Source organism: Oncorhynchus gorbuscha, linkage group LG04 (assembly GCF_021184085.1).
Source record: "Oncorhynchus gorbuscha isolate QuinsamMale2020 ecotype Even-year linkage group LG04, OgorEven_v1.0, whole genome shotgun sequence".
Taxonomy (NCBI): Eukaryota; Metazoa; Chordata; class Actinopteri; order Salmoniformes; family Salmonidae; genus Oncorhynchus; species Oncorhynchus gorbuscha.
The window spans coordinates 58,899,006-58,913,512 of record NC_060176.1 but is presented as its reverse complement, the minus strand read 5'-3'; the positions used below and the strand labels follow the sequence as shown (position 1 = coordinate 58,913,512).

The 14,507-nt window shown below is 44.4% G+C and overlaps 2 protein-coding genes across 3 annotated transcripts; both read left to right on the top strand.

The window, feature by feature from the left end:
* Positions 1-741: 741 nt before the first annotated feature.
* Positions 742-4,902, top strand: LOC124033338 (sphingomyelin phosphodiesterase 4-like). The gene is made up of 11 exons (XM_046345335.1): positions 742-843; positions 961-1,020; positions 1,135-1,280; positions 1,373-1,460; positions 1,635-1,711; positions 1,811-1,974; positions 2,123-2,268; positions 2,384-2,602; positions 2,694-2,816; positions 2,901-3,029; positions 4,147-4,902. Exons 1-11 carry the CDS (start codon positions 835-837, stop codon positions 4,459-4,461), a joined length of 1,476 nt encoding a protein of 491 aa, XP_046201291.1. The 5' UTR covers positions 742-834; the 3' UTR covers positions 4,462-4,902.
* Positions 4,903-10,617: 5,715 nt separating this feature from the next.
* asb6 (ankyrin repeat and SOCS box containing 6) lies at positions 10,618-14,171 on the top strand. 2 transcript variants are annotated; one of them, XM_046347472.1, is made up of 7 exons: positions 10,618-10,669; positions 11,213-11,362; positions 11,540-11,721; positions 11,803-11,909; positions 12,037-12,145; positions 12,558-12,644; positions 13,103-14,171. In XM_046347472.1, the coding sequence occupies exons 2-7, from the start codon at positions 11,256-11,258 to the stop codon at positions 13,822-13,824; spliced, it is 1,314 nt and encodes a 437-aa protein (XP_046203428.1). In that variant the 5' UTR covers positions 10,618-10,669; positions 11,213-11,255; the 3' UTR covers positions 13,825-14,171. The 2 variants fall into 2 exon arrangements, with proteins under 2 accessions (XP_046203428.1, XP_046203427.1); XM_046347471.1 differs by lacking the exon at positions 10,618-10,669 and adding an exon at positions 10,676-10,818.
* The last annotated feature ends 336 nt before the right edge of the window (positions 14,172-14,507 follow it).

Genomic DNA, 14,507 nt, shown 5'->3' with positions numbered 1-14,507 from the left:
AATGCTAATTGTGCAGTGTTATTTCAGCATACTTCACAATGTCATTGCGTTAGCAATAATTGCAACACAATATCAGTAGTTAAATGCCTATTGGTCTATATTCCTGTATGAATGCTGAGTTTGTTTTCTCTTTCATTTTAATTTCCATCCACAAGGGGGTCATTTCAAATAGACGGATTTTCCTCAATAAATTACCCTCTCAGAATCATCAGAGATTGTCACTCAGTATCCTTTTTTACAATGTTTGACTATTACTAAGTATTATTGAACTTTGTCCACTTTAGTTTAGCGTTGTTCTTAACTCTCACCAGATGCCTTTGAGTACTTCATGTTTTATTTTGCCACAAGTGTCATTACACAGAGGGTAGGCTGAAGTGCTATTCCATTTCATTTGTGTCAAATATGAATAAAGTCAATCCATTGCCAATGCTATCTCATGTTGTAACCTGGGTGTTCTCTGTTTTGAATTGTTAAATTAGGATCACCACTCAGCGCAGCAAACCTCCATCTCAAACAGTGTCTACTTTGCCTTGGTGGATGAATATTTCAAACACTTCCTCCCTACAGAAGGATCCCCTCACTCAGATGTCAAAGGCACCTTGACCTCACACATTCCAAGGTGCTGTATAGCTAGCCTGTGCCTTTCACAATGCATTATAAGATCAGCACATCATCTATCAATATAGGGCAAATATGAAATGTAATATTTGATAACGCTTGTTTTGATGGTTCCCCAGGTCCTCTAGGTATAGTGAAACAAGCAAAGGCCTGTTGAAATGCCAGTGCCCTGTTAACGCTGAGACAACCAATCAGAGTATCTGGAGATCAGGGACTATGCTACAGGTGATTGAGAAAAATCTGGTTTGGACAGAGACACTTTTAATATAGCAATCTTGGCTTGTCTCGCAAAGGTGTAGTTGTTGAGTCATTGTATGGCCTTGTTCATTGTCCCTGCTTTAGATATTTTTGGAGATATGGCTGCCACATTTCCCCTTGGAGACACACCAGAAGCTTAATGAGGTCTTTCCTACCTTCCTTCGATGACTCATTCTTCATGACTAACATTCACATTGTTAATCTAATGGATTCTGAATTCTACATTTTAATGATAAGCACTTGTCTGTAAACCTGCAGGTCTCTGTCATCACAGAGGAGCACATACTGGTGGTGAGACAGCTGGTAAAGCACATGCATGCCCTCTCTGGAAAAACAAAACTAGACCAGTCTGATATCTTACCTTCTGCCCACTCAGAAACCTATCTCTCAGAAGATTTTAAAAGGTGAATACCCACTTTAGTGTTTTTTACAATGATGATGATGATGAGGATAATGATAATGATGATATTAACAATATGTTGTTATTGAAACCCAGAGTGGTCACATCAGAATATGTACAGAGGTTGTACCTTCTCTTGCTGCACTGCTTCAAACAGTGGCCTATGGAGACATCCTTCAGAGCAGTGAGTGCACACTTAAGTTCTACATTGGATTTACATTTGGTCTGTCTTTGACATTTGGCCATGTTATTGCTTAATTTGCAGTGTTTCTAGCTGGTTTTGGAAGGTATCCTACTGTAGGCGTTCTGAATGTATGTATAAGAGAAGTGGTTTTGAATGAGCCGTTTCTCAATACAGGTATTGGAGACGTGGCTTAGTTACATCCAGCCCTGGAGATACCAAAAACATGTGTACAGTGAAAACAAAGAGAAATGGTAAGATATGTTGTGTGTGTGTTCAGTAGTGTTATAGCTCAGACACAGCATTGGGTTGAAGAGTGTGTGTGCTAACATAAAGCTGTCTTTGTCTCTTAGGGCCTCTTTCATCCAGGAGAATATTCTCATGTACACCAGGCTATTCAGCTTCTTCTTGAAAAGATTTGCTCATGTCGACCTCGTCAACGTCGACAATGCAACCATGGTTTTCAGGATGACAAAAGTATTTGCCCAAACCAGTCTTCCAGAATTGATTGAAAATGGTAACCACAATTATTACCAAAATGGTAACCACAATTATTACCAAAATGATAACCACAATTGTTTTTAGTTGAAGGGCACCGTCACTCAATCACAATGAACAACATTAGACCTCTCAAGATTTGTTTTCTCCATACATTTTGTTTACAGGAGAAAAATTGCTATTGCATCAGGGTCCCCTCCTCCCATCCACTCTGATGGCATCGCAGGTGCATCCCACTGAAATATCGGCCCTGCTCAAGACTCACATCAATAACAAGAAACTACAAATGTTTGGGGTAGAAATGCGAGCCGAGGTAAGTCCCATTAAGGACAAGTGAATGACAAGAAAGACAATTCGACTGAGGGTGCTGCAATCTACCAAATATGGATAGTGGTCACAAATGCTTTCCTATATTCTGAACCTTGTAGGTGCTGAAACTGGTCCAGAGACTAATGCAGGCCCAACAGACTGCAAAAACCACATTGGATCCGCCAGCCAATGTATCAGTTTGCCAGTTTCTCTGTTCCTGGAAGAGGTTGATTCTTAAAACCAATTCAGAAAGTGGGGGGAATGACATGACCAAGTCTGACATGAAGACAGTGGAGCTACTAAAGAAAACGGTGGACCACCTCAATCAGGTTTTCAACGTGAGAAGATGATATGATATTGGTTATTATTATCAAGTAGTACTAACCAATGTTAAAGTGATGTCTCAAATCATTTGTGGTTGTTATGTAGCTCAACACAGGTCATCTATCTCAGATGATGATGAGCATGGGGTCAGTGGAGGAATCCAAGCAGCTCCCTGACTGTATTCACAGTGAAAACGGGCTGATCCTGACCGACCTTGGCAGAATGCAGGTGAAAATAACTACTGCAATCAAAATGAATGATGTGCATACGGTGCAATACATAAATGTACATTGTAATTGTGTTCTATTGCAGATTATCAATGGCCTTCGCAGATTTGATATTGAGTATCAAGGGGACCCAGAGCTGCAGCCTGTGAGAAGCTATGAAAACGCAGTCTTGGTGCAGCTTATGTTTTGGATCGCCACACTAATCAATAACAAAGTAAGTGGGGAGTCTTACCAGGGGGCTTCATGCACCCCCAAAATCTGAGGGGGCACAAAGTGCGTGAGGATGGATGGGGGGTGGAAATTGGAGAAGTTGGCATTTTTCAAACACCTGAAACATCTTTTTCTTGCAATCTAGAACCATAATCATCATGCTTAATTCTATCATTATTTTTCTGCATATATAAATATACCTCTACTGGGTAAAATATTGAAAGGAATGTGAGTCTTATTCAATACATTTAGTAATTGCTTGCTGTTCTAAAGTGTACCAACCTTGCCAGCAATCATACCAGCTAAGACAGTTAGACAAGCTCGCTACTTGAACTTGATTGATATCCTGAAATGGCGTATTGGTACATAGTTATGAGGTTGGGAGATTGGGAACCTACTGTATCTGCTAATTGTCTAACTTAATAAAATTGCTAATTGGCTAGTAGTATTACAGTATTACAACAACAAAAAATTTAACTTTTTAAAATTATGTTTTATTTTACATGACAAATCTGAGGGGTCACGTGCCCCTGTGCCCCCTATGGGCATGATGCCTTTGGGTCTGACTTTATATGCAATTTAATATTTCTATAATGATTAATTAGGAACACTATTTTATATATATATATATATATATATATATATATATATATATATATATATATATATATATAGACAATGACTGACCAGGTTAATCCAGGTGAAAGCTATGATCCCTTATTGGTGTCACTAAATCCACTTCAATCAGTGTAAATGAAGGGGAGGAGACAGGTTAAAGAAGGATTTTTAAGCCTTATGACAATTGAGACATGACTTTTGTATGTGTGCCATTCAGACGGTGAATGGGCAAAACAAAATATTTAATTGGCACAACTGCGGGAAGCATTGGAGTCAACATGGGCCAGCATCCCTGTGGAAGGCTTTCAACACCTTGTAGAGTCTATGCTCTGACTAATTGAGGCTGTTCTGAGGTTAAAAGGGGGTGCAACTCAATATTAGGAAGGTGTTCTTATGTTTTGTATACTCAGTGCATATGGCATACAATAGGCCTACCTATAATGATTGGTAGTAGTACAGGGATACATGTATTGACTAAATTACTTGAAAATTTTGTCCTGCAGCTTGAAGGACACATGAACGATCTGTGCTCACAACAGAACCTCCTGGGAAGGCTGGGACAACACTACCTTATCACCTCCACTGTAAAAGGAAGGTTCCCAAGGAGTACAGTGACACAGCAAAGCCAGGACGACTACCACCTGCGGCCACGCCTTACCCTGCGCACATTTGCGAGTTATCGCACATTACTCATTCTCCTGTTACTCTACTCGCTGGGATCTCTGTTTTCTATTAGCCCACTGTTCAGCACATGCCTCATCTTAATGTTGAGCTTTTTGTATAGACTGTGCATGACTGTCTACGTGGGAAAGTTTTAAAAAACGTATTCTGCGTCAATGTGTGTTATACCTAATAAAGGTGTTTTGAACTCACCAACTTCAATTGACTGATAATTAGGAGTTCACAGTGAAGTTGTCAAACCTATTGTTATACTCTGACTTCTTATTGTTTTCCTTGACATGGTCAAACAACTTAAGAATAGATTGGTAACCTCTTTTCTAATTTGGCACACAGACACTAAAGGCCATGAGGAAAATATATTCAAAAAGAACGGCACTCATTGGCCTATAGTTGACGCTATTATAAGCAGTCTAACTTAAACACTCATATCCGTCGCTCCGTTTGATCTAGAGTCTTGATGTCACGCCTTGGTCATTGTATTTTGTGTTTTTGTTATATGTTTGGGTAGGCCAGGGTGTGACATGGGTTTATATGTTGTTTTTCGTATTGGGGTTTGTAGTATTTGGGATTGCGGCTAATTAGGGGTGTTGTATAGGCTTGGCTGCCTGAGGCGATTCTCAATTGGAGTCAGGTGCTTATCGTTGTCTCTGATTGGGAACCGTATTTAGGTAGCCTGAGATCGCTTTGTATTTTGTGGGTGTTTGTACCTGTCTCTGTGTAGTAGTCACCAGATATGCTGTAATTAGTTTCACGTTTCGTTTGTTGTTTTCGTATTTCAGTTATTTCATGTACCGTTTTCATTCATTAAAGTCATGAGTAACCGACATGCTGCATTTCGGTCTGACTCTCTTCTTACAACAGACCAATGTTGTTACAGAAACACCCACCACTCACAGACCGAGCAGCGTGTGAACTGGCAGGAGCTAAAGGAGGACGTTATGGAAGGTAAAGGCATGGAGTATACGACGTGGGAAGAAATCGACAGGTGGGCGGCCGACCCAGAGAGAGTGCAGGCGCCCGCCTGGGATTCGCTTCAGCAGTGTGAAGAGGGCTACAGGCGAATCGAGTCAAAGAAAAAGACACGCCGGCTAAAACGGAGAGGCGCTGGTTTAAACAGGCAGCGACAGCTGGAGCAGCAAAGGGAGGATGAATTATTCGGAGAATGGACATGGGAAGACGTGTTGGATGGTAAAGTTGTTACACTTGGGAGGAGATATTGGCCGGAAGAGATCGCCTCCCATGGGAACAGGTGGAGGCACTGAGGAGAGCAGAGGCAGTCGGAGATAAGAGCCGGCAATACGAGGGAACACGGTTGGCAAGGAAACCTGAAAAGCAGCCCCAAAAAATTATTGGGGGGGGGGACTAGAAGGGAGAATAGTTATGCCAGGTAGGAGACCTGCGGAAACTCCCTGTGCTCACCGTTGGGCTAGAGAGACCGGGCAGGCACCGTGTTATGCTATGGAGCGCACTGTGTTTTCAGTGCGGGAGCATAGCCCGGTGCGGCACATACCAGCTCTTCCTATTGGCCGGGCTAGAGTGGGCATCGAGCCAGGTAAGCTTGGGCAGGCTCGGTGCTCAAGAGCTCCAGTGCGCCTGCACGGTCCGGTCTAGAGCCACCTCTACACACCAGTCCTCCGGTAGCAGCTCCCCGCACCAGGCTTCCTGTGGGTGTCCTCGCGCCAGTACCACCAGTTCCAGCACCACGCACCAGGCCTCCAGTGCGCCTCGCCTGTTCAGCGCAGCCAGCGCTTTTCTCCTCTCCTGCGCTGTTGGAGTCTCCCGCCTGTTTAGCACAGCCAGAGCCTTTCTCCTCTCCTGCGCTGCCGGAGTCTCCAGTCTGCCCAGCACCGCCAGTGCTCCCAGTCGGCCCAGCGCGGCCAGTGCTCCCAGTCTGCCCAGCACGGCCAGTGCTCCCAGTCTGCCCAGCGCGGCCAGTGCTCCCAGTCTGCCCAGCTCCGCCAGTGCTCCCAGTCTGCCCAGCTCCGCCAGTGCTCCCAGTCTGCCCAGTGCTCCCAGTCTGCCCAGCGCCGCCAGTGCTCCCAGTCTGCCCAGTGCCACCAGTCAGCCCAGCGCCGCCAGACAACCAGTCTCTTCCAGATCTCCCCGACAACCAGTCTCTTCTAGATCTGCCCGACAACCAGGATTTACCCGAACCTACTACCTGCCTGAGCTTCATCTCAGTATTGGGCTTCCTCTCAGTACTGGGCTTCCTCTCAGTACCGGGCTTCCCTCAGTCCCGGGCTTCCTCTCAGTCCCAGGCTTCCCCTCAGTCCTGGGCTTCCCTCCTGAGATCCCCTCTGGAGATGCCCTCTGTCCTGAGATGCCCCTCTGTCCTGAGATGCCCCTCTGTCCTGAGATGCCCCTCTGTCCTGAGCTGCCCCTCTGTCCTGAGCTGCCCCTCTGTCCTAAGCTGCCCCTCTGTCCCGAGCTGCCCCTCTGTCCTGAGATGCCCCTCTGTCCTGAGATGCTCCTCTGTCCTGAGATGCCCCTCTGTCCTGAGATGCCCCTCTGTCCTGAGATGCCCCTCTGTCCTGAGCTGCCCCTCTGTCCCAAGATTTTGGAAAACGTATATTCTCATCAAACCATAACTCCAAAATGTGGTATGTGGGCCCATGCCACATCTTTTAACTTAGCTGGGAAAAGCTAAGGGATTGGTTAAGAGATGGCTGAGTTATTGATAAATCAGGAAATCTAATTGTACATGTCCATTATAATCCTTTGTAAATCCACTCCACAATGGCCTATCAACTTGAAACTTTTTAGAGTCTAGGCTACCACGGTGAACCATGGCATGTGAAACTTTTTAGAGTCTAGGCTACCACGGTGAACCATGGCATTTGAAACTTTTTTTACTATGTAATGACTAAATGTGCCATTGACACCAGTGAGACCATAGGATACTAGAGCAATAACGATTGATCAAGTGGACTTCATTAAATAGTACCCGCAAAACACCCGTCTCAATGACAACAGTGAAGAGGCGACTCCGGGATGCTAGCCTTCTAGGTAGAGTTGCAAAGAAAAATCCATCTCTCAAACTGGCCAATAAAAATAAAATATTAAGATGGGAAAAGGAACAGACACAGAAACTCTGCCTAGAAGGCCAGCATCCCGGAGTTGCCTCTTCCTCGTTGACATTGAGACGGGTGTTTTGCGGGTACTATTTAATGAAGCTGCCAGTTGAGGACTTGTGAGGCGTCTGTTTCTCAAACTAGACACTAAAGTACTTGTTCTCTTGCTCAGTTTTGCACCAGGACCTCCACTCCTCCTTCTATTCTGGTTTGAGACAGTTTGTGCTGTTCTGTGAAGGGAGTAGTACACAGCATTGTACAAGATCTTCAGTTTATTGACAATGTTTCACATGGAATAGCCTTAATTTCCCAGAACATGAATAGACTGATAAGTTTCAGAAGAAAGGTGTTTGTTTCTGGCCATTTTGAGCCTGTAATCAAATCCACAAATGCTGATGCTCCAGATACTCAACTAGTCTAAAGAATGCCAGTTTTATTGCTTCTTTAATCAGAACAGTTTTTAGCTGTGCTAACAATTGCAAAAGGGTTTTCCAATGTTCAATTAGCCTTTTAAAATTATAAACTTGGATTAGCTAACACAGCGTGCAACTGGAAATATGAAAAATCATTGTGGGTGTGTACACTTCCTGTGATCAGAATAGCTAGGACGATGGATGGAGGTTGGAAGGTTGCACTAGTTTGAAATGGAAAAACATGCGGTAGCTATGGATAAAAAGGACATCAAGACGAAGCAGCTGCTTTATAAGAGGGATGCACTGTTGAGCACTACATTCCGAGGGGTTTGTGCTGATTGTATGGAGATTGTGACAGCCGGTTGAATGGTGTCCCTTGTGAAGGCGAGAACAAGATGTATGTCAGGAGAAGTTCAGTATTATCATGAGGAGATGTATACTTGGGATACGGAGGACGAGTGGAGGGAAAAAGAGAGGCAGAGGGTGAACATGACTCAGTTAAAAATGGCGGGAAAAAGGGAGATGGTTTGTTAAAGAAAAATGGTACAAAGTGTAAGCAGAGTTTGCTGAAGACGTGAATACGGGCGAAGTGGTAGGTGTGGTGAAGAGGGTAAAGATGAGCCTGTGACAGTAGGAGGGAAGTTTTTGGAAAAAGTGGACCCTTGCCTTTTGGCTGATCCATTTGTGGTTTCAGGGTGGGTGAAAACAGAGTTGGAAGCTGTGGAATTGGTGAGGGTAACAGAAGTGGTCTTGTGATAATTGTTTGTGTTTCTGCTGGTCAGAGGGAACAGGTGCTGTGCGTTAAACGAATGGGGGCAAGAGATGTGAATTGTTTTGCTCTCAAGAAAAGGGCACCATTGAAAGGAGAAAAATGTGTTCTTAACTGACTTGCCTGGTTAAATAAAGGTTAAAAATAATAATAATAATAATTTTTAAAAAGGAGTGATTACTGAGGTAGCACTAAATGTTAAAGTTAACCAACTGAAGGGGAAGATTCCCGGTGTTTGTGATGTTCGTCGTTTACTGCGACGCAGACAGTGTGGAGTGAGAGGTGATATAGAGGAGTCATTGTCTGTTCTATTGAGTTTTGATGTTGTCTTTGCCTGACAAAGTGATGTTAGGATATTAAAGTTAGCTCTTGTGCCGAATACATTACGTTGTTACAGGTGTCAAGCTTATGGGCATGTGGCAGGAGTATGTAGGAGGTAGGGGTGGCAGGTAACATAGAGCTTTGGGCCAGTAACTGAAAGGTTGCTGGATCAAATCCCTGAGCTGACAAGGTAAACATTGTTGTTCTGCTGCTGTTCCCTGAGAAGCCTATCATTGTAAGTAAGATTTTGTTCTTAACTGACTTGCCTAGTTAAATATAAAGGTTCCTAGGTGTGAGAAGTGTGCATGAGGCAAAGGAATGTGTAGTGGCATGTGTTGACTGTAGGGGTGCACACGGGGCTGGGGATCAGAAATGTCATGTGCAAGAGAAGAAGGTTGAGGTTTCCAGGCTTAGAGTAGTGCAGAAGTTTTCATATGTAGAGAAAGATGGGTCAAGGGGGAGGGATCCTGAGAGGAGTGGTGTGAGTAGTAGATCTGTACCAGAACAGAGGGAGGGATCCTGAGAGGAGTGGTGTGAGTAGTAGATCTGTACCAGAACAGAGGGAGGGATCCTGAGAGGAGTGGTGTGAGTAGTAGATCTGTACCAGAACAGAGGGAGGGATCCTGAGAGGAGTGGTGTGAGTAGTAGATCTGTACCAGTACAGAGGGATTTTTTCCCCCACCTTTTATTTAACCAGGTAAGCTAGTTGAGAACAAGTTCTCATTTACAACTGCGACCTGGACAAGATAAAGCAAAGCAGTGCGACAGAAACAACAACAAAGAGTTACACGGAATAAACAAGCATACAGTCAATAACACAATAGAAAAAAAGAAAGTCTATATACAGTGTGTGCAAATGGCATGAGGAGGTATGGCAAAAAATAGGCCATAGTAGCAAAGCAATGACAATTTAGCAGATTAACACTGGAGTGATAGATGAGCAGATGATGATGAGCAGATGATAGTGTGTAAGTAGTGATATTGGTGTGCAAAAGAGCAGCAAAGTAAATAAAAACAATATAGGGATGAGGTAGGTAGATTGGGTGGGCTATTTACAGATGGACTATGTACAGCTGCAGCAATCTGTTAGCTGCTCAGATAGCTGTTGTTTAAAGTTAGTGAGGGAAATGTAAGTCTCCAGCTTCAGCGATTTTTGCAATTTGTTCCAGTCACTGGCAGCGGAGAACTGGAAGGAAAGGTGGCCAAAAGAGGTGTTGGCTTTGGGGATGACCAGTGAGATATACCTGCTGGAGTGTGTGCTACGGGTGGGTGTTGTTATCATGACTAGTGAGCTGAGATAAGGCGTTGCTTTACCTAGCATAGACTTGTAGATGACCTGGAGCCAGTGCGTCTGGCGACGAGTATGAAGCGAGGGCCAGCCGACTAGAGCATACAGGTTGCAGTGGTGGGTGGTATAAGGCGCTTAGGCCAACAAGTGATATACAGTATGTTTCAATAAGATTACACTTTTAGCATTTATAGCAATGGTTATCAACTGTACTGCAGGGATGGTATTTGGGTGTGCGAGACTTGACATCAGAATAATTACAGGGTGGGGGTGGTGTTCAATCCTTTCAGGTTGTTGGCTTAAATAGATACAAAATAGTGGAGCAGGATAGTGTTAGAGGGTATGGTATTTGTTTATTTATTTTCTCAAGCAAAGTATAAGGGAGTTGTGCTCCAGTCTAGTAGGTGGCAGTAATGCAACATTTATTGGATGACAACCGCCGTTAAACCTCATCGAAGAAGAAGTACACTTCCTGTTTTGAAGGTAAACTCGCGTTACAGCTTTAAGCCAGCTAGCTAACATTAGGTAGCTCGTTGGGTAATTTAAAAACCAAATAGCTAGTTACCTATTCTTGTTAGCTAGCTGGCACGTTTTGCCGTCATGTCAATTCTTGTTCTGTCGTTCTGCTCCAGGTAACACAAATGATGAACTAACTTTAGCCATGTCTGGAGTTACAGTAGCTCGCTTGCGTCTGCTGATGCCCACAGCTAACGTTAGCTAGCCAAATCGTATTTAGCGTTCAATGTTGGCTTTAAAGACTATAGCTAACTAGCCACATACATACCAAATATTAATTTGTGGGTATATTAGCTAGCATGTGGCAATAATTGTTACGTTTGCACTCACAACTTGCAGAATAAAGCTAGTTATGCATAATTCTGCACTTTTGTTTTGGGCGTAACGTTATACAAATCCCAGAGACCACCCTTAACGGTCTGAAAATGTCAGATAAGCACTATCAATAAAATAACTTATAACAGCCTGTTTAGGTAGTAATTATATTCCATTTGGGTGTAACTTGTCCAGTGTTCTAGCGCAAGCAGCAGAGAGTGGCACATCAGCCAAGAGCATGCCTTTCCTCCATGGCTTTCGCAGGATTATATATGAGTATCAGCCCCTGGTGGACGCCGTGCTGTGTGTTGTTGGTCTGGAGGAAGGGACAAGCACTGGAGAGAGGTGAGTGTACTTTATGTGATGCTGTGAGTCTGGTTCAGGGATAAGTAACTGCTATAGTAATTTGCACTGACACTCAAGTTCCACAATGTCAATCGATATGGCAATGTGTCAACTAAGCTGAAACCTCTATTGTGTATTTATCTGTATTTGACCTTGGTCTTCTTATTGGATTTACAGGAGCCGTAGCCCGGAGGATGAGGACAGTCTATGCGGGTCTTTAGTGGAGCTACTGGAGAAGGAGTCCCAGTCAGCGGTGTTTGAGGAGGGGATCAGCTATGCTCTGTTTAAGGTTGCTGAACGGGGACTAGTCTGTGCAGCAGAAGTCCTTCTACGATATGGAGCAGATCTCAACTTTGAGGGTGAGAGGACTGACTTGTCATTCAAATGTTAGGAGACTATTTGTCTATATTTTATTGACCTAAATATAATTTGATTCCCAGACCCTGTCTCTTATTACAACCCACTGCACATTGCTGTACTGAGGAACAGGCCGATTATGGTGAGGTTGCTGGCTGGACATGGAGCTGACATTAACAAGCGAGATCGGGTGAGTACAACAGGTAGCAAGAACTTATAGCTGCAAAACATACTACTTTTTTTGCAGTACATTTCTTGCTCTGTATACATAATGTGTTGTTATGGCTCTGTAACACATTGTACTGTATCTTATGCAGATCCATGAAAGTAGCCCCTTGGATCTCGCTAGTGAAGAGGCAGAGAGACTACCTTGTATGTGCACACTGCTGGACATGGGTGCTGACGTGAATGCAAGAGATAAAAATGGTGAGTTGAGGGCCTCCCGAGTCGCGCGCCGGTCTAAGGCACTGCATCGCAGTGATCCTGGGCTGTATCACAACCAGGGGGACATTACTCGCTCAAGCAACTCCTTGTGGCGGGCCGGGCACCTGCAGGCTGACCTCGGTCATCAGTTGAACTGTGTTTCCTCCGACACATTGGTGCAGCTGGCTTCTGGGTGAAGCAGGCGGGTGTTAAGAGGCGCTGTTTGGTGGGTCATATTTCGGAGGCCACATGACTCGACCTTCGTCTCCCGAGCCCGTTGGGGAGTTGCAGCGAGGAGACCAGATCGAAATTGGGGAGAAAACAGTGGTAATAAAAAATGGTGAGTTTAAATTTTGACCTGTATTTACTGTATATCCTGTATTTCAACACTGCCTTTTTGATCTTGTCCCCAAAGGAAAATCACCCTTGCTACATGCCCTAGCTAGCAGTGATGGACTCACTGTGCATAACACAGAAAACATCCGGCTGCTACTTCAGAGAGGTACTGTGCTATAAAATAACCTTAAAAATGCACTATGCAAGAATCACTCTGCATTTTCCTAGTTCTAAAATTTGAATAGTTCCCCTAATTTCAGTTTGTGACAAAACAAGCAAGTAGAGAATGGTTTACAAAACTGAAAGTAAGACGCAAAAACTAAACTTAAGAACTGGAAGCATAGAAATACCACACACGGAGAGAACATATCTACCGCTTCTTACACTTGCTTTCAATTAGAATGACCGTACACATTTCTATGTGAATTTGGTCAGGTCGCCCAAAAGGTTACATATTGCTGCTTTAATTTGGAGTAGGCTTCTGGGCAGAAAGACAAATGCTAAACATCAAATCAAATTTTATTGGTCACATACAGTGTGTAGCGAAATGCTTGTACATCAACAGCAGAGCATGTCCAAATGTATTTATATTTAGGAAACTTTGTTGTTTGTTCCCCTCCTAAGGTGCAGATGTTCATGCTGCCACACTGGATGGAGAGACGGCTGTATCCTCGCTGGTCTTTCTGGTGAAGGAGGCTCTGGAGGGCTCTGTGGAGGATGCAGCTGAGATCGGCCGCTTCTGTCTGAGGGCCACGCGGCTGCTTCTGGCCCACGGGGCTGACCCCAGCTGCTGCCTTACCCCCGACGGGGAGGAGGATGGGGAACCCTCCCTGACAGTGACCAGCCTGGAGCACTTTGATCGGCTCTTTCCCCTGGCAGTGCTGCTGCTGCAGAGTGGTGCCTCCTTCCACTGCTCTCGCCACGGAGCCTCCTGCTGGACAGGCTACAGGCTGGTATTCCAGAGGCTCCAGACGGCCCTGCTGGACTGTTCTGATGCAGAGCAGGCGGCTGAGCTCCTGGAGCAGGCTGAGGTCCTCCTGGACTTGGCCCGGGTGTCCTCCCCAAATCTGGCCCTGCCCCTGGACCTGCCTATGCCAGACCAAGACCCCAATGCGCAGACATTGCGGGACCTCCATCGGCGTGTGGTGGAGCAGGAGACCACCCCCCCCCCCCTGCGCTGCCTCTGCAGGGCCTTCATCCGGGATCACCTGCAGCCCTGGCCCCTGGACGACAGGGTGAAGGCTCTGCCTTTGCCTGACAGACTGAAGGAGTACCTGCTTCCCGAACACACCCTGAGCCCCAAGCCAGGATGGGACTGCTTCAAGCCCCAGCGTACCCTACGCTGACGACACATGTTTTTACACTGGTAACTGGGGATGACACACGGAGTAATTGATCTTTATCCTTCTGTAATGATTTGGTGTTAGGACACCAATCTATCAATGTACTCAGAACCTGCCATTGAGGCCTTTGTTTTTTGTTTAAGTGTGTGTGCCAAATCATACAGACAAAGAATCTGAATATGTTTACAATCACGAGATCAAGATCACTTGTACTCAGAAATTTCTCAAGAATAAGTTGTGTAACTTCAATACGTTTTTCACTGCCTGGATGGTTGCAGATGAGTCTTTTGTTAAATATTAGCAGAAAAGGTTGGACTTTGTCATCTGAATAAAACAATCAGGATCAGTTATTCTGCATCTTTTTTTCTGTCAGCGATAACAGTTGAAGTATAGTGATGGGCCACAAGATGGCAGTGTTGTTCTTTGTAGCAGGTAGTTGCTGAAAAAGAGGTCAAATTACAATTTATATTATATTCAAGTGTTCTTAACACAATCAGAAATCTCCTATTAATACTTCAAACACATTTTTATATCTGATACACATTTCATGTATTTTCTTTGAATTCATGAGCCATTGAATCTTCTCATCAAACCTTCTCTGTGTTTGCCCATGATTGTGCTTAGATTGTTTCCTTGTTTATTTTAATAGCAATGACACAGGTTAAATGTAAAACATTTTTGACAAT

Coding starts and splice junctions, on each gene's coding strand:
- asb6 (XM_046347471.1), top strand. CDS start 10,787: ATGTCAATTCTTGTTCTGTCGTTCTGCTCCAG. Junction 12,146..12,557: donor GAATGCAAGAGATAAAAATG/GTGAGTTGAGGG, acceptor TTGTCCCCAAAG/GAAAATCACCCTTGCTACAT. Junction 12,645..13,102: donor CCGGCTGCTACTTCAGAGAG/GTACTGTGCTAT, acceptor TCCCCTCCTAAG/GTGCAGATGTTCATGCTGCC.
- LOC124033338 (XM_046345335.1), top strand. Junction 1,461..1,634: donor TGGAGACATCCTTCAGAGCA/GTGAGTGCACAC, acceptor TTCTCAATACAG/GTATTGGAGACGTGGCTTAG. Junction 2,603..2,693: donor ACCTCAATCAGGTTTTCAAC/GTGAGAAGATGA, acceptor GTTGTTATGTAG/CTCAACACAGGTCATCTATC.